The 19,729-nt window shown below is 46.5% G+C and overlaps 1 protein-coding gene across 1 annotated transcript in view; it reads left to right on the forward strand.

Moving 5' to 3' along the window:
- Arl3 (ADP ribosylation factor like GTPase 3) overlaps nucleotides 1–19,729 on the forward strand; it is a 46,881-nt gene that overhangs the window by 18,404 nt on the left and 8,748 nt on the right. Inside the window, exons 3-5 of the mRNA XM_040743416.1 lie at nucleotides 2,955–3,071; nucleotides 15,386–15,436; nucleotides 17,523–17,708. Coding sequence (XP_040599350.1) covers nucleotides 2,955–3,071; nucleotides 15,386–15,436; nucleotides 17,523–17,708 — 354 coding nt within the window. The remainder of the gene's footprint in view (nucleotides 1–2,954; nucleotides 3,072–15,385; nucleotides 15,437–17,522; nucleotides 17,709–19,729) is intronic.

A 19,729-nucleotide genomic window follows, 5' to 3' on the forward strand; every position in this document is an offset into this window, starting at 1 on the left:
GCACACTTGCAGACACACTTATCTGTGTATGCATGTTGTACGAATTTGTTATTTCCTTAGAATAAGTTCCTAGAACATTCTGTGAATGTGATTTATAAAAAAAAATTGTTTTTGTCTTCACAATAGGGTTTCTCTTTGGCTGCTGGCTGTCCTGGAACTCATTCTATAAACCATACTATCCTTACCACCTGCCTCCGCCTCCTAAGTGCTGGGATTAAAGACGGGTGCCACCTTCCTTGGCTTGATTTATAGAAATTTAAGAAGGTTTTGTTTATTTTGAGTTAAGCTTCAAGCATGGGCCATGACAGAACATGGGAGAGATCATAGCATATGGAGATTGAAGGACAACTTACAGGAATTGGTCTCTCCATCCACCTGTGGGTCCTTGGGACTGAACTCAGGTGTCCTGCTTGGTGGCAAGCGCCTTTACCTATTGAGCCATCTCACTGGCTTGAGTTTATGTTGAATGTGTTATCTAACTGGTTCCAATCGCTAGCACTGAAGAAACAAAAACTAAAAGGCAGAGGTTTGAAGAATTGATAAATGTGATCACATCACAGAATTTACCACTATTTATTCTCTGCTTCATTCCAGAAAGGGTTTGCTAGAGGAATAGAATTTTCAAATCATAGTTGGTCGTGGTGACACATTCCTATAATTTCAACACTCAAGAAATGGAGGGGTTGCGCTGGAGCGATGGCTCAGAGGTTAAGAGCACTGGCTGCTCTTCCAGAGGTCCTGAGTTCAGTTCCCAGCAACCACATGGTGGCTCACAACCATCTGTAATAAGATCTGGTGCCCTCTTCTGGCCTGCAGACATACATGCAGACAGAATACTGTATGCATAATAAATAAATTAATTAAAAAAAAAAGAAATAGAGGCACGGGCTAGGGAGATGGCAGAAGTTAAGAAATAGAAGCAGGAGAATCAGAAGTTCATGGTCATCCTCAGCCACTATGTAGTAAATTCAAGGCCAGCATGGATTACATAGATCCTGTAGAAGGAGAAGGGGGGGAGAAAGAAAGAAAGGAAAAAGGAAAGAAAGAAAGAAACACACATGTTGTTTTGTCAGCAAGTACCATGAAGACACCTCTGTCACTTTCATGCTAGGTTTAAGCCGTTTCCTTCAGGGTTCTTGAACAGCTGATTCATTCAGTCAAGGGGGATTTGGAAGCATGCTCATCCGCACTGTCCCCAGTTGTCTTTCCTCCATGGGACTGACAGCAGTGTTCCTGGGCCCACTGCCCTAGGCGGGCCTGGTGTGCTAGGCAGCAGTGCTGGCAAGCTGCCAGATGAGGCAGATGTTTTTGGAGGTATCCACAGACCCACATAACTCCAGTTACTCTGGATGAAGTGCACTTACATTGTAGCAAAGTATTGACCGGCTGTTTCAAATCCTGGTTTCCCTTTATCATGTTGCACAAGAATTTTTCCCCTCTTGTTCATGAAGTGCCTTGTTTCTGAACCCCAAAGGTCTTGTTAGTTAGTTTCTCTCCACTAATTCCCTGTTGTCATGACTTGCTTCCCTCAAGTTTTACTCTGAAGAACTGCCCTAAAAACAAAGATCTTTTTCCCTTGCTCCTTTTTCTTTCTTTTTATTTAATTTTATCCATTTTATTTTTTGAGATAGGGTCTTAGTCTGTAGCCCTGGCTACCCTGAAACTCACCAAGTAGCCCACCATACTGGTGTCAAGCTTGTGGCAATGCTCCGTGACCCACTGTGTGAACATTGGGGTTAGAGGCATGCACTACCAAGCCTTGCAGTAGTTTTTCTTTCCGAGTTCATCTGAGGCGCCTACTACAGTAGTTGCAGATGAGCAGGTGTTAGTTTAACGTCAGAGTCTGTGTTTGAGGCCTCTGCTTCCAAGACTGAACATGCCTTCCAGCAGGTCCCGCCTCCTCACTCCATTGGCAGTCCAGCTATGTCCCTGTCCACCCTGACTGACCTTGAACTCACAGAGATCCGCCTGCCTCTGCCTCCCGAGTGCTGGGATTAAAGGCGTGCATCACCATTTCTTTTGACCCTCCAGGCGCTCTGGTCCCTCTCTGAATTTAGCATTTGTTCTCTTATCTTTAGCTTCAGCTTCTGGTTTCTGTCACTTACATGTAGTACCCTGTTACACTTTATCCTGAAGGCCTCATGGGAGGGTCTGTGCTGATCTTAGGTAATCTCATTTTCCTTAGCACAGACACACATTCTGGCAAACACTCAAACATAAAATAAAAAGAAAGCCAGGGGTGGTGGTACACACCTTTAATCTCAGCATTCAAGAGACAGAGACAGGCCGGGCGTTGGTGGCGCACGCCTTTAATCCCAGCACTTGGGAGGCAGAGGCAGGCGGATCTCTGTGAGTTCGAGGCCAGCCTGGTCTACAGAGCTAGTTCCAGGACAGCCTCCAAAACAATACAGAGAAACCCTGTCTCGAAAAAACAACAACAAAAAAAAACAAAAAACAAAAAAAAAAAAAACAAAGAGACAGAGACAGGCAGATCTTTGTGAGTTTGAGACCAGCCTTGTCTAAATAAATGAGTTCTAGGACAGCCAGAGATGCTTAGTGAAATCCTGTCTTAACAACCCAGAAAAATGAAAATAAAATAAGATCTAGCAGTGTAATTTAGTGGTGCATCATGTGTGTTGTATACCTGAAGCCCCAGATTCTCTCCCCAGTTTTTGTGAGCTATTAAATGCAACTCTAGGGCTGGAGAGATGGCTCAGTGGTTAAGAGCACTAACTATCCTTCCAGAGGACCTCGGTTGGATTCCCAGCACCCATATGGCAGACAACAACTGTCTGTAACTCCAAGATCTGACACCCTCACACAGACATACATGCAGGCAAAGTGCCAATGTACATGAAATAAGAAAAAAATAAATTATTTTAAAAAAAAATAAATGCAACTCTAAGAATTGATTGATCTTTTTGTTTTGTTTTATTTTGTTTCTCCTGTTTCAGGGTTTTAACATCAAAAGTGTACAGTCACAAGGTTTCAAGCTGAACGTATGGGACATTGGCGGACAGAGGAAAATCAGGCCATACTGGAGGAGTTATTTTGAAAATACGGATATTCTCGTGAGTAATCCTGATATGCTCATTCCTAACAGTGGGCCACATGAGCAGGGCCAGAGAAGGCAAAGCTTGGGAACAAAACATCTTTATACAAGATGTTTGTCTGTCACTCGGTGACAGTGTTGTGCCCATACTCACCTTGCCACCACAGTGGTAGAGCAAAGGACAAAAGAAGATCTCGCACTGGCTTTGTCACCCCAAATTACATATGTCCAGAAGAGGGGGGCATAGTCTAGGGGTCTTGATTGGGTTCATTTCTCTGTCAGTTACAGAAGTAAAAAGGTGCCAGGTGGTGGTGGCCCACACCTCTAATCCCAGTACTCGGGAGGCACAGGCAGGTGGATCTCTGAGTTCGAGGCCAGCCTGGTCTACAGAGTGAGTTCCAGGAGAGCCAAAGCTGTTACACAGAAATCCTGTCTATAAAAAAACAAAAACAAGGGGCTGGAGAGATGGCTCAGAGGTTAAGAGCACTGACTGCTCTTCCAGGGGTCCTGAGTTCAATTCCCAGCAACCACATGGTGGCTCACAACCATCTACAATTCAGTCTGGTGCCCTCTTCCGGCTTGTAGGCAGAACACTGTATGTAATAAATAAATAAATCTTTAAAAAACAAAACAAAACAAAAAAAAGACAAAGGCTCTGGGGTGGGGCATCCACCCTCCCCCCTCCAAAAGCAGCAAGGAGGCTAATGTGGCTGGAACAAAGGTACGAAGGGGAAGAGGAAGTCGGGGAGGTGACAAGTCAGATTGCATGTTTGAAGGGCTGGCCTTTTACTCTGAAGTGGCATCTTGTGACTTGATGTCGCCACTGCAGTCATAGTCAAAGGCCTCGGGTAAAAGCAGAAACGGGACTGTCGTGCAGAATGCAGATTGGTGTTTGCAATGACTTGAGATGGGCGCTGCCCAGGCTCTCCCCTGGGATGGACAGGGCTCGCTGATGGGTCACAGGTGAGGGACGAGAAGAGAGAAGCCAATGAGAATTCCATTGGTTTTGTTTTGGTGGGTTTTGTTTTCTGACAGGGTCTCATGTTGCCCGAGCTGGCTTCAAACTCACTATGTAGCTGAGGATGACCCTGAACTCCTTCCAGCACCTCATTATTGTGATTACAGATGTGTGCCACCAGTACCCAGCTGGTATTTTGGTGTGCGCACCCCCCTTGAAACAGAGTCTCTCTGCAATTTAGCCTGGCCTGGAACTCACAGAGATCACCTTGCTTTAGCTTCCCAAGTGTTAGGAGTAGTTGCTGTGTCTGGCACGTCTTTGGTTTGGAGCGAGAGGAGCTGCCATACGTTGCGGAGGTTGAAATGGTGTGCCTGAACAGCAGTGGCTGAGGAGAGGAGCATGGTTCTGGACATGTTGGACTTGAGGGCTTCCACTAACAGGGAAGCTTGAAACAGGCCGCTGGCTGCGTGACTGAAGCTTGTGTGAGAGTTCCACGCCAGAAATAACTTGGGACTCATCAGTATGTGCATTGTAACTGAAGTCTTGAAATCAGACAGGCCACAAACGCCGTGACTTAGAGGGGAAACTGGACTGAATTCTGGGGCGTCCTGGCATTTGGAGGGCGGCTGATCTAGGAGCTCTCCATTGCTGTAGCAAGCACATCACTGACATCAACTTAGCAAAGGTTTCCTCTGGCCAGTTTGCATTCCAGCCCATGCTCTGTTGTTCTAGTTTAGAGCAAAGCTGAACCGTGGCAGGCAGGGCACTATGGAGGGAAGCTGCTCTCCAAGTTACCAGATCACAAAAAGGGAAAGTGGGGAAGAGGCCGGGGGTCTCCCAGTTGCTCTGGTGGTCATGCTCTCAGTGACCTACAGCCCTCCCCTTAGGCCACAACGCTTCGAGGCTCCACCCTCCCCTCAGGCTCTGCACCGGGGCCTCAGCCACCCACATGCTTGAGCCACAGCTAGGCTCCACCAGCACTCCCGGCCTTCAGGGTGTCAAAGGTCACCCCTTTCAACTACTGTGCCTTTTGGTGCTACCATTTTCATTGTCTTTGATTTTTTTTCTTGTTCTTTTTTTTTTAAATGCTAAACATTTATCTAGCCTGGGGTCATGTGGTGCCATCACACCTGGGTGTCTCTCCGTGGCTTCCCAAATCTGCAGAACACTCAGAGGCTAGCATTATGTCATCTGTTAACAAAACCTTTTCCAGAGGACGGGCAGGACAAGGAAATATCCATAACAAATAGTGGGTTTACAAAGTTAACCTGAAAGTCGGCTGTCACCCATTCAGCAAGTGTCAGGTGACACCAAAAGTTCACAACTAGACGTAATCACCACTGGAGATTCCATCCATTTGTATCAATCCCTTCCTCCAAAGATCAAAGCTGGGTACAAAGCTCAAATAGGAGGTGCTAACGTAATTAGTGCCAGTATCCTTAGCCATTCCCATGCCCTGCAGCTCTCCACACCTAATGAACTCAGTAGCTTGACTTAATCTGCTCAGACCTACTCATGGCCTCGTGTGAGTGTGGCTCTGCTGTCCCCGCTGCCTCTGAGGGCTCTCTGGGTCAGAGTGGCCCTGGGCTGGCACTGTAGCTCTTGGCACCTCCCCTCCCCCACTTTCCATACCTGACTGTTGGGAGAATTCCTGGCTGGACAAATCACCTCTATCCTTGGTGGGGATGGGGGGTCCCCTCCCTCCCTCCTTCCTCTGGGGATATCAGCCACCCCGGGGGACAGGCTTGAGTGTCTTCTTCTGTGTTCTATTGAACTGGTGAAGAGCCTGTGTGAACTTTGCTTTGGACACATTGACTCTGTCAGTTTTTTTCCTTAGGAACTCCAGTTTGACACAACTCATGCCACATTTGTCTTTGAGTAACCCAGACAGATTTCTTTCTTTAGGTTCTTCTCAAATGGTGGTCTGTCATTTAGACCTGTCAACGCCTTTTACTTATAAAAGTCAGGTGTGATGGTCCATTTTAATCCCAGCACCTGGAAGACTGAGGCAGGAGGCTCTCTGAGTTTGAGGACAGCCAGGGCTACACAGAGAAATCCTGTCTAAAAAAAAAACAAAACAAAACTTTGCCCACTAAAGGCCACCCTAGCCTTGAGGTCCCTGCTGGATCAATCTTTTAACTCCTGTTAAAGTTCTGTCTGGTCCAGTGAACTGGGCTTCAAACAGTTCTTGTTCCTAGTTCCCTTGCTAGCATCTGCCTCTCCTCTGTGGTGAATTTGAGGGGGCCGCAGACAGAGATAATCAAGTGTTCCTAGGGGCTTTCCTAAGCCATCGTCCCTCACACCATCTCAGATTCTGTAGCATTTACCTAAGAAGGATGGGAATTACCTCACTCCGGTTTCCTGACTGGTCCTGTCCGCTCCCATGTCCCAAGGCCTCTCAAGCATGCTGAGACAGGCTCTCTCATCGTTCCTTTAAACCTCCCTAACCCAGCAGTTCAAGCGCTGAGCATGTTCTGATGATCCTGATTTCTTCTACCAGATCATTGCTAGCCGCCCCTGCAGGGTGGATCACAGGTCTCTCTCTGTCTCTGTCTGTCTCTGTCTCTTTCTGTCTCTGTCTCTCTGTCTCTGTCTCTGTCTCTCTGTCTCTCGCTCTCAATCTCGCTCTCCTAAGATTGGCTCCTTTTATTGCTTTTATCTTGGGTTTAGTTTTGGTTTTTTGCACTCTCTGAATCTTTCCATGGGTTCTGAGTTTCTGAGTTCTTGGGTCCCAGGAAGGGCTTTTGAGCATGGATCTAACTTGCATTCTCTTTTCCTTCCAGCCCCCAAACCTTATCCGTCTCATCCTCTTCCTTATCTAATTCACTTACCAAGCCAGAGGCTAGCACGGAGGATGCCAGCCTCATCTCCTTTCTAGTTGCTCCTTTACATAAGTTTCTGCTTGGCCACCATCTCAGCCTCGGATGCATTTCTGTATGCACACCTCCATGGCCAAGCAACCTCTGCCACTGATTGTGTGTTAATCTCCCGGACTATAAAGTCTCTAAAGCTTCTGCTGTTTTTAGGAGTCTCTGTATTCATCTGTCACCCCTTACCCTATAGATGGAGACTGCCATCCCGGGACTCCTCCCACAGACACTCCTCATCCTGATGGCTCAGGGTTAGTTACACGTCTCACTGCGCAAGAACCATGCAACTTCGGGCGTAGCACAAAGACACACTAACACACACCATACAGGAAACAACAACTGTATCGGAATTTCCTCCACAGATTCTCCCCACTCAGGCTCCTCAGCCTCAGCTTCACGTCTTGCTACACAGTCAGGACCATGCATTCATTCCTCCCCAACTCATCTTTGGTTCTGTCATGTCCCTGTTCATGCCAATTATGTTGTGTGACGAAACTGTTTTAGGGAGATGCAACACACACATCTGCTCACCCCAGATAGAAAGCCCATGACTGACCAGAGTATGAATACCCCCAATGTCAAAGCAATGAGTTTTAATGAAGTTACTGGCAGGGGTTACTTGAAAGGATTGGTATCGGCTCAGGACACTCCAAGACCAAGTTCTCAGCACAAAGGAGATTCATTTGCCACAGAGGGCAGAAAATAAGAAACAAAGACAGGGAGTAGAGGATGAGGGAGAGGGGAGATTTGCCCCACAGGGACAGAGGACTGCCTCTGGATAGAGAGGAGACAGACATGACACACAGGCAAATGACAGTTTATAAAGGCAAAAGGGGAAGGTGTTTAACTTTAATTAGGCATGTTAATTAGGTGAGCCAAAGGGGGCTTTGATTGCTGGACTTCAATGCTTTGATAATTGGACCTTGGTAGTCAGCCTCAGGAGGAGGAAGTGGCCAAATAAGGGAGTAGACCTTGGTGGCTAGCATTAGGAATGTCATCTAATGGGTTTATTTTTCCATCTTTTTTTTTCATCTAATGGTTTTTGCTTTTTGTTTTTTTGTTTTTTTGTTTTTTCTTTTGAAGGTAGAGGGAATGGAGAGAAGGGCAAGACCTGCCAGAGCTATGTTTTCCAGGCCGGGGCTGGCTAGAGTCCCTTCACTTAGCGGAACAGCCTCACAAATACAATGTAACAACGAAGTATCCAAATTCATTGAAAACTTACATCCTGCCCCCAAACGCTACTCAGTTTGTAGCAATGTTGTCCCTAATTGTCAAACCTAAAAGCACCCAAGAAGCCCTTTAATAGGTGGCTGGGTAGCGAACATGATACATCATTTTTTGGATATTATTCAGGGATAAAGAGATGGTTCAACAGGAAAAGGAGCATGCTTGCCAAACCTGACCACACCCAAGTTCCATCATGAGGATCCACATGGTGGAGAGAATCAGCTCCCGCAGTTGTCCTCTGGCCTACATATGCACTAGGTAGCACGTGCATAATTTTAGATACAGAAAATGTAAAAATAAATTTGGGTGGTGGTGCTTTAATCTCAGCACTCAGGAGTTCAAGGCCAGCTGCTCTACAGGTCGTGTTCCTGGACAGCCAGCGATACACAGAGAAATCCTGTCTCAAAACAAAAAAGTATGGATTTAATCCTAGTAGTCTGGGAGGTAAACAAATCTCTGTGAGTTCAAGACCAACCTGGTTTGCTTAGCAGTTCCAGGCCAGTCAGAGCTATATAGTGACACACTGTCTTTAAAAAAATGAACTAGCAGGCCGGGCGTTGGTGGCTCACGCCTTTAATCCCAGCACTTGGGAGGCAGAGGCAGGTGGATCTCTGTGAGTTCGAGGCCAGCCTGGTCTACAAGAGCTAGTTCCAGGACAGCCTCCAAAGCCACAGAGAAACCCTGTCTCGAAAAACCAAAAAAAAAAAAAAAAAAAAAAAAAAAAAAAGAACTAGCCAGGTGTGGTGGTGCACAACCTTGATCCATCACTCCGGAGGCAGAGAGGGAGGAGGATCTCTGTGAGTTCAAGGCCAGTCTGGTCTACAAAGCGAGTTCCAGGACAGCCAGGGCTATTACACAAAAAAACCCTCTCTCAAAAAACCAAACTAGCCGGGCAGTGGTGGTGCACTTGGGAGGCAGAGGCAGGTGGGTCTCTATGAGTTTGAGACTAGCCTGGTCTACAAGAGCTAGTTCCAGGACAGCCTCCAAAGTCACAGAGAAACCCTGTCTCAGATAAAAAAAAAAATGGAAAAAAAGGTATAGGAGCTTTAGATGAGACACCCGGAGAGGAACCGAGCATGTGAATATTGCTGATTGACCAGGACTTCCTGGTCTAGGCATCAGCTCCACCCTCCTGGAGGTGGACTGCAAGCAGGACCCTGAATCCCATGTTGTCAGTAGCTGTGAGTGCCCAGGAATAACGTGCCACCCAGCAAACATCAGAACGACTTTTGGCAATGGTATGTACTAGTACAGGATAATATTTAGGTTGAGAGTCAGCCTCATTATTTTCCAGTGCCATTTGAGATTAAGCAGGTTTGGGAAGCAGCTGTGCCTTGCCCCCTCCCCTCCCCCCCCTCACCCCCGGGTTCTGAGTCTATAGCATTGAGACCCAGCTCTGCTTGCCTGCCCGTTTCATAGCAGCCTGAGCAGGCTGATGGATTCTGTGTTTGTCTGGGTTTAATAATCTTCCATTGTTAGTTGAAAGAGACCTATTACACTGGATGCCGTGCCTCTTGCAGGAGTAGGATTGAGGGTTGACACATTTCGTTGCCTGGTTAAATCTTTGCAATTCTCTCTGGAGTACCATAGTAAAATCTAGCTTTGGAGTAGAGGTGGACAGATTGATCCAGCCTGCCTCCTCTTTCGTAGCCTGTGAGCTAGAATGTTTTTTGTATTTTTAAGAGGTTGCAAAAGGAAAATATTGTCTTGTGACACATGAGAATGATGTGAAATTTAAATTCCAGTGTCCATAATGAAGTTCTGTTGGAACCTAGCCACCTGCGTTTGTTCTCGGATTTCCCATAGTCACTTTCTTGTGGCAGCAGCCTGGCTCCATGGTTGTGAATGAGACTGCATGGGCCACAAAACGATTTCCTACCGGCTGCTCACACAAGTTTGCCTACCCTCACTTTGGAACATGAAATGACTCTCTTGGGGTTCGAAAAGTCCAGGGCATTGGTGCTGAGAACATTTGACTTCTGCTGAGGGATTTAGGGAAGCAACTAAAAAAGAAAAATTGGGGGCTAGAGAGATGGCTCAGAGGTTAAGAGCACTGACTGCTCTTCCAGAGGTCCTGAGTTCAATTCCCAGCAACCACATGGTGGCTCACAACCATCTGTAATGAGATCTGGTGCCCTCTTCTGGCTTGCAGACAGACATGGAGGCAGGATGTTGTGTTCATAATAAATAAATAAATAAATCTTTAGAAAAGAAAGAAAAATTGAAGATGGGAGGACTATGAGGGAGGGCAGTCTCCCAGTTCTCTCTGATAACCAGGTGTGGTAGTGCACCACCAGCAGGCAGAGGCAGATGGATGCTCTCTAGGAACCCAGGCCACCCAGGGTTATGTAGTGAGACACTGTCTCAGAGAAGAGGGAGAGAGAAGAAGAGAGATGGAGACAGAGACAGAGGACCCCGAGAAGAATGGCTGCCAAGCGTTTCCGGATAGCTCTTTCCTCCTTCCATATTGGTGTACATGAAAACAAAAGGTACCAGTGACTGAAGACCCTGAGTTACACGGACTCCTAATTTCCTAATTTATCAGTTTCATTGTCCTCTTAAACATCAGCTCCAGCTATGAGCAAAGCCACACTCTTCCCTTGTCACCTCTTTGCTGCCTACCCTGTGGTGAAGTACCAGAAGCAATAAAATGGCCAAAAGGTGGCAGCAGCAGGAGGAGGAGCACAGGGAGTAAGGAGAGCAAAGGTGCTCCCTCTGTTCAGTCTCTCCCTAACTTTGATAAAGGAACCTTCTCCTCCCGAAACCAAATAAGCATTCAAAAGCAACTGCCAAAAACCTAAATCAGAGCACCTGTGGCTTGATGTCACTTAAGCCTCCCACTGAGGGCTTGAATTATAACCTTGCTGTAGACTAGGTTTTATGACTTGCTGTTTGAATGTCTCTGTCTTTTTAAAGTCAGAAACACAAGTACTTCACTCTAATGCTTCCTGGCTAGAGACCAGAAAAAAATTATTAATGATCAGTTTGTTCTGAATTAAAACAAAAAACTTAAGTAAATTAAAAAAAAAAAAGGAACCATTGCATGACAACACAGGAGCATACCCATGGCACTGGACAGACAAAAAGCTCCAAGAGGAAGCAGCCCTGCTGGGAGAAGGCGAGCATCAGAAAGCAGCTTGGAGGGAGGGGTCTTTGAGGCCACTTAATGCCTGTGGCTCTTACGAAGCAGGGTACTTACTTTCTGGACTTGATCTTAAGGATTTTTTTTTTGGTAGCAGTGTTCAAAATGTATACAGACAAAAGCTAAATACAGAAAAAAAAAATGGTGTGTGGTTAGAGCCATCCTTTGGAAGCTGGTACCTAAGACACTAAGTGAAATTTCATGTTCAGTAAAGAATGGCAAATATTTGGTGAATGGAAACTGTTCTTTGGGCTCAGCCCCTGGACTCGCTGGTGCTTGGATGGTTGGCTCGTTAAAATTCTTCCACTCTGTGCTTTCCTGTCTCAGCAGTATCTATCTTTTTCTTTCCTTTCTATTTATTTGTTGGGTACAGCTTGCCGTGACATGCCTGTGGGGTCCCTTTCCTCCCGCCAACAAGCAGAGCTCCAACTCCATCATGCGGGCTCGGCTTCTTCCTCTTCGCCATCCCAGATGGTCCTCAGCTGCGCTCAGAGCCGTGGCCCTAGCACACACACCTCCCCCTACTCTGTAACCCGTGCTTTGCTCGTGTCGTGCACACACCCTTCAGGCTGCTCTCTGACTGCAGAGCATCCTCCCAGCAATCACCTGGCTTTGCTTCTCTCCCTCCTGTTCCGAGCTGTGGCTTCGATCACTCTTGTCCTAGTTAAACTGTAGACTTGCAGGTAGGTCTAATGGAATTGTATTTAGGCTCCTCCCATCACATTCATTCTTTGTAAACCTGTATCTATAGTATGCATGAGCCCAGTTAAGAGCATATATTATCCTTCCTAAAGGACCTGAGTTCAATTCCCAGCACCCAAGTCAGCAGGCTCGACAACTGCCTGTAACTCCAGCTCCAGGGGATATGACGCCTGCGGCCTCCTTGGACACCCCACATGTGTCCTGCAGTCACACATATACATATGATTAAAAACTTTTGTAATAAAAAAAAGGCCTGGGGAAAAAAAAAATCCTGGTGGAACCTGGTATTGTGCCCGGTCCTCCAGCAGTGTAGACGACCCAAACCCCCCTCCTAGTTACCAGAGAGAACCACACTGAGTCGGGAGACTCGTGGAAGCAGGATCTCTCTTTATTGCATCACCGGCCAGGTACTTATTATATAGGGTTGAGGAAGTAGGTGGGGACTTCAGGATGGGGCGATGTGTCAGAGCCAATAGTATTTCACTACGTTAGCAGTAGCTGGGCAAAAGCAGGTTTTTGCTGAGTCACTCCTATGCAGAAGTGATAGGCCAGAGACAGGTAGCCAAACTCTGGCCAGGCTCAGGAAGTTCCGCTAGGCCTTGTGTCCCGGCCTTTTTAGGCCCAACATTGTTGCACACTTTTATTCCCAGCACTCAGGAGGCAGAGGCAGGCAGATCTCTGTGAATTTGAGGCCAGCTTGGTCTACATAGTGAGTTCTAGAAAAGCTAGGACTATAGAGAGAGGCGCTGTCTCAAAAACAAAACAACAACAAAGCCTAAGCCCCCAACATACATAACGAAATAAATTTAAATTTCATTTAATTTAAAAATAAACAGTCGGGTGCTGGTAGCTCAAGCCTTTAATCCCAGCACTTGGGAGACAGAGGCAGGTGGATCTCTGTGAGTTTGAGGCCAGCCTGGTCTACAGAGCGAGTTCCGGGACAGCTAGAACTGTTACATAGAGAAACCCTGTCTTGAAAAACCCAAAGTACGTGAAAATAGCGTGTGCACCACGAGTGCCTGCATAGTGACTTATTGTCAGTGTCAGGTGGCACAGGATGTCTGCGGCATGTGCACACCCACTGATCATTCACTGAGTCAGTACCAATCAACTAAATATTGAAATCTCATCCTCCCACCCCCGCCCCTGCTTCATGATTCTCCAAGTGGAAGTAGGGGCCATTCTTTCGAGGAAATGTAAACTTGGAATCCGCTATAATAGTAAGCACTAGTGACTAAATGACCGTTTTCTTTTCCCAAAGAATGCTGTGTGACAGAATTTGATTCAGCAGCAGTGCTGTGAGCGTTGCAGAATCCATTGTTGTGATTTAGGTTACGTGATGGAGAGAGCTGAAGGCTGGTTTCTGTTTTTAACTGAATGTGCTTTTTGAGAGAGAGTGTTCCATTATGCTCAATAATAATAGTAAGTTCTTTTTCTTTTTTCTTTTTTTGAGACAAAACGAAGTCTTATATAACTAGGCTGGCCTCAGACTTAATACTTAATGTGCATGCTGCTCAGGCTGCTCAAATTCTTGATCCTCCTGCCTCAGCCTCCCAAATGGTGAGACTGCAGGTTTGTTATCACCAACCTCACCAAGTAACAGTGCTCTGTTTTGTTTGTTTTTTGTTTTTCGAGACAGGGTTTCTCTGTGGCTTTTGGAGGCTGTCCTGGAACTTGCTCTGTAGACCAGGCTGGCCTTGAACTCACAGAGATCCACCTGCCTCTGCCTCCCGAGTGCTGGGATTAAAGGCGTGCGCCACCAACGCCCGGCAACAATGTTCATTTTTAAAAGAATTTTAAAAATATGCCTGGTGATGGTGATGCACACCTTTAGTCCCAGTACTCAAGAGGCAGAGACAGGCAGGTCTCTGAGTTCAAGGACAGCCTGCTCTACAGAGTGAGTTCCAGGACAGTCAGAGCTACACAGAGAAAAAAAAAGAAAAAAAAATGGAGGGGTGCTAGAGAGATGGCTCAGTGGTTGAAAGCATTGACTGCTCTTCCAGGCGACTTACCAGAACCCACATGGTGCCTCACAACCATCTTCAACTCCAGTCCTAGGAGATCCACCACCTTCTTCTGGTCTCTGTGGGTGTTAGATGATAGACAGACAAACATACAGACTAAACACCCACACATATAAAATAAATAAAATGTTTTAAAGGTACATAATCTTATTTCTCATATTCTTTTTAAATTTGCATATGAAGACTTAGGAAAGAACTCTTCAAGACAGTGTCTCACTACAGAGTGAGTTTGAGATTAGCCTAGACTGGCCTCATCCTCATAGCAGTCCTCCTGCCTCAGCCTCTCAAGGGCTGAAATTGCAAACGTGTGCCCCTACACCTGTCTGGGCGGAGCCTTCTGTAGGAAATATAAGTAGCTGATGTGTTTAGAAACTGTAGCCATGGTGATTCTTCCTTCTGTCTTTTAGACTTTATCTTCCTCATTGTTGTGCAGTTTCTTTGTACTAAAACCTGTGGATAGAGGGGGAAGCTTCAGATTTGTAACTTACAATGAGTCTCAGGTTTCTTTCTGCTGGGGATGTAACTGAGGTAGTAGAAAGCCTGCCTCACATTCATGCGAGGCCCCGAGTTCATCTCCAGGACCCCAGAAAACACACGTGTACCCAGCAAGTTCATCCCCAGGACCCCAGAAAACACGCGTGTACCCACAAGTCAGACAGGATCAAAATTTCAGAGTCAGCATGGGTCACATGACTCCCTGTCTCAAAACAAAGAAAGGAAAACAACAACATTACCTTCTAGCCTGGCTTGCCCATCTGTTGCTAGTCTTCAGTCTTGATCCCCAGCAGCCTGGGGAGGCGGTAATGAAAGAGAGGGAGAGAGCTGTCTCTTGTCTCAGCCCCAAAGTCAGCACAGAAGGAATGCTGGTACTTTCAGAGAAATGATGTCTGGGAGTATAGGACTGAAGTTGCCTGCAAACACTGTCCCCTTTAGTCCCTCCCATCCATCCAGTCTGAGGACAAGGAGCATCCTGGAAGCATGGTAGAGAACAGCTGTGGAGGTCATTGCCAGGTGTGCCTGAGTCTGAGTCCCAGCTTTGTCACATACTGGGTGGAACTTGGGCAGGTTATTGTTTAGACTTTATGTTTCGTTGTGTGTCAAATAGGAAAACAGTGAGAGTCTGTCTCGTGGAACTGTAGGAAGAACTAGCTAGCGGACTAGGAAGCCTCACTTGGAAAGACCAGGGGTCCACTGAATGCACTTATTTTGCCCTCTTTGTTTTGGGAGTTTCCCTGGGTGTGTTTTGTGGGCACCCTTAGCTCATTCATTGGCTTATTTTGCTTCCACAGATGGGCTGAGAATAGCCAAGCCGTTTCTATAGGTTGGGCTAATCTGAACTCAGACCCCATTCTGTTCCTTTGGTAAAACTGTATCCGTTTATTGAAGTAGCTTTCTTGTTTTTCTTTGCAGATATATGTAATTGACAGTGCGGACAGAAAAAGGTTTGAAGAGACGGGTCAGGTAAATGATTTTTATGTGGAACTCTTCCCCAAAGCACCAGGTATCCATTAATCTCCTTGAAGTATGTGTGAGGGAGGGGGGGGAACTTCTTGTTACACTTCAAGGAAGAGGCTCATTCTGGCAAGCAGGCAAAATACCAGCTGTCCAAAAAGAAGTGAGTTTTGAGTCTTTTGCAGTATCTTTTGATAAAAGTATTTTGACTTAACCAAATTTAATATATAAGATATAAGCAAATGGGATTTGGAGAAATGATTCAGAGGTTAAGAGTGCTGTGTGCTCTTCCAGAGGTCCTGAGTTCAATTCCTAGCAACCACATGATGGCTCACAACCATCCATAGTGGGATCTGGTGCCCTCTTCTGGCATACAGGCATATATGCAGGCAGAACACTGAGTGCATTATATATATGCGAAAATAGGACTTTACCATATCCCAAAGTCCTTCTGGGTTTTTCACGGACCTTGTAGAAATGTACTCATAAACACTACAATTAGCTTTTCTGTTTACACTTTTCAATACTTAATTGACCAAGAGTAACTTTGGCAAATTCAGAAGGATAAGAAACATTCAAGCCAAAACCAAGCTACTCATTTTCAAACCAGGAGACAAGGTCAACTTTGAACACAAGCATAGCTTCAATGGCAGGGTACATGTTAACATGGTTTTAGATACACGTACATACATGGTTTGTATACATAGTCTGGACCACTGAGGCCAGAGTGAGGTCATCAGCAGGAGCAGCAAGGGGGAGGGGAGTCCCTAGAGAGCCATGCTTGGATCTTAGTGCAGACTTTATGGCCTGTTTCCAAAGGCAGAAGTGCCCATGTTTCAGTCCATTTTTCTTGCAAAGTGGGCTGAGGAGTCTTGCCCCTTCCATGCTCAGTGCTTTCTGGGCCATCGCTGCCGTGAGCCAGCGCTGTACTTGAGTTTGGGGCAGGGGTGTCCTAGGAGTTAGCTGCCTCCTGAGCTCTCTACTTCCTTTTTGTCTTTTTGTTTTTGTTTCTGGAGACAGGGTCTCACTGTGAGCCCTGGCTGTTCTGAAACTCACTCTGTAGACCAGGCTGGCCTCAAACACACAGAGATCCACCAGCCTCTGCCTCCTAAGGGCTGGGATCACAGGTGTACGCCACCATGCCCAAAGCTTTCCAGTTTTTCTTGTTTAGCTGAATTTGTTTTGTTTTGTTTTTTGAGACAGGGCTTCTCCGTATTGTTTTGGAGGCTGTCCTGGAAATCGCTCTGTAGAACCAGGCTGGCCTGGAACTCACAGAGATCCGCCTGCCTCTGCCTCCCGAGTGCTGGGATTAAAGGCATGCGCCACCAACACGAGGCTTAGTTGAATGTTTAAAGTAGCTAAAATGTGAGCTTAGAGGGAAAGAGGCAGAGTCTGTCCATTAGGTAAGTGTATCTACGCAATTGAAATTACTAGAGACAGAGTTAACATGCAGTTTAGAGTTCTGCCTGTGACCTGGAGGACCAGTAAAGGCGTGGTCCCTTCCAGTGCTTTCTGGATGTGAGTTTGATGAATATTGATGCATGGGTCATGTTTTGGAGATAGAGACTAATAGACACAATGATTTCTAGTTGTCATTTTCATTTCTATGCATAAATGCATATGCACAATGCACTAAGTTATTTGTGGGGGTGTGGTCTAGCCCAGTGAGGGACACTTGCTTAGCACATATAAGGTCCTTGGTTCAATTCCTAGCACCTGAAGAACAATGAAAAAGATATTCTTGGGGGATAAGCTTGAATAAGTCTGAATGAAGTCTCCAGCCACCATCTGTGTTCTGCCTTAAACAGTGGCTCAGGGTGTTTCTCAGTGTGGCCTGAGTCACGTAGAACAGAAACACCTGGGGAGCCTGTTACTAGTGCTTCCTAGACGCTGGCGCTGACTTTCTGTAGTCAGCATCCCTAGCTTGAGCCCAGAAACTGGCTAGGGAATCTTGCACAGGTACAGCCTGCAGGTCTCTGCCTTGAAAGCTGCTGCTGATCAGCTTAACTACGTAATGGGTTATAATTCCAAATGCATGCTTAAAAGTCAGAGTTCTCAAGCTTCTCTCCTCTTTCCTTCCCAAAAACTGGTCCAGGAACTAACGGAACTGCTGGAGGAAGAAAAGCTAAGTTGTGTGCCCGTGCTCATCTTTGCTAACAAGCAGGACCTGCTGACCGCAGCCCCTGCCTCTGAGATTGCCGAAGGGCTGAACCTGCACACCATCAGAGACCGAGTCTGGCAGATCCAGTCCTGCTCAGCTCTCACAGGCGAGGGCGTCCAGGTGAGACCCTGGCAAGGGTCCTTCTCTGTCAACTTGGCAACTCACTACAGCAGTCTGCCTCGCTGGTAGGGTTGAGCTAGACCAATGGTTCTCAACCTTTGGGTCCCATTCATAGGGGTTACCTAAGATCATCAGAAAAAAAAACATATTTACATTATGATTCATAACAGTAGCAAAACTACAGCCATGAAGTAGCAACAAATGATTTTACGTTTGGGGGTCACCACAGCATGAGGAACTGTATTAAAGGGTCGCAGCATTAGGCAGGGTGAGAACCACTGATCCAGGCAGAAGAAGATTTGATGCAAATGGCCTTTGATTGGCAGATGGCGGATGAACCATTGTAGACAGTGAAGGACACAGAAGGAGGTTGATTCTCTGCTGCTTAGAAACCAGCCAGATCCCATGACGGGTTCCAAGGAGGGGGTAGCCCAGCCCCTCAGCATGTGCCCCTCGCTTGGAGGATGGCTGAAGAGGTGACTTGGAGACTGTTTGACAGTTATGTTGGCATTCCATGTTAGGTCTGGTACTATGGATGCTAAAAGCCTGTGTTCCCAGGGTGATTGTCATCGCCACCATACACATGCTAGTTGGCCTCCCCCGGAATACCTGTTTCTTCTCTTAGTTCTCTCCCTGCCCTCGAGCTTAGGGTCTGCTTCCAGCTACTGGTGTTGATTTCCCACTGGGAGTCTTCTGTGGACACAAAGCCCTATGCTTTCTACTGAGGAACCGTGCACCAGGAAACTGAATACCCCTTGTTTAATATTAATTTAGGGCAGAACACAGCCCTGTCCCAGTCATCCAAGGGGCTTTATTCTCAAAAGAAGCCACTCACTTCCAACTCAGGTGCTTCCTACCAAGCTCCCTCAGCTTAGTGACACTCCACAGTCAGTCAGCCCTCCCAGGTGACCCAGAATCCTCCACGTTCCTCTTTTTGAGCATCCAGTATACCAGCCAGGAAGTTGAGCGGTGCTGTGAGGACATACGGTATGTGGATAATGGCATGACAGTTTGCTTTTCTCTTAACGTAGCGTGTTGGGTTGCAGACCTGAGGTTTGAGTCTCGACCACTGCCTGTACATAGCCTCTTCCATTTGCTTTTCTAAAGTCTCCTCGCCTCAGACGTGTGGCACTGATGGTATGATTGCTTTTATCCCAAGCAAATGACCACAACCTAGAATCATGTTAGTCCTAACATGTGTGCTACATGGTTTTTGTTGTTTTTTCTTTTATGACAAAAATGGCCATGGCTGACTTCTGTGTGTGCCTTCTAGAGTTGAGTGCAGTTAGTGCCAGACGAGTGTCCCTCCTCAGCTGCTTATACATGCACTCCAGAAGCTCTGCATGAATATGTGTGGGTTAGAGTTCCTTAGAACCCAGGGGTTACCCCAGTTAAGTACTCAAAATACATTTTGGAACAATCTGTGAGGTTTAAGTTTGGGGGGGTTGGTGTTTGGGAGTTTTAAGACAGGGTCTCTATCAATTTTTTTTTAAATTAAAGTTAGGTAATGGTGGCACACGCCTTTAGTCCCAGCACTTGGAAGGCAGAGGCAGTCGGATCTCTGTGAGTCTGAGGCCAGCCTGGTTTACAGAGCGAGTGCCAGGAGAGGCTCCAAAGCTACACAGAGAAACCGTGTCTCAGATAATAATAATAATAATAATTTTAGATTTTATTTTATGGGTGTAGTTGTCTGTGCATGTGTCTGTACACCCTTCATGTGTGCTATGCACATGAAGGTCAGAAGAGGGCGATAGATCCCTTAGAATTAGAGTCACAAATGGTGATGAGCCACCATATAGAGAGGTAGGTGCTGGCACTCAACAGCCAATGCCCTTAACTACAGACACATCTCTCCAACCCCAAGATAAGGGGTTTTGTAGGCAAGCTGGCCTGAGATTCTCCATAGCTGAAGCTCATCTCCTGACCTTCCTCCCTCAGCATCCAGAGTGTTGGGACTATGGGAATGAGCCACCACACCCAGCTGCTTCCTGGATTCTGACTCTAAACTGGGCATTGTGCCC

The sequence above is a fragment of the Mesocricetus auratus genome, unplaced genomic scaffold (genome assembly GCF_017639785.1).
Source record: "Mesocricetus auratus isolate SY011 unplaced genomic scaffold, BCM_Maur_2.0 Super-Scaffold_4256, whole genome shotgun sequence".
Lineage (NCBI taxonomy): Eukaryota > Metazoa > Chordata > Mammalia > Rodentia > Cricetidae > Mesocricetus > Mesocricetus auratus.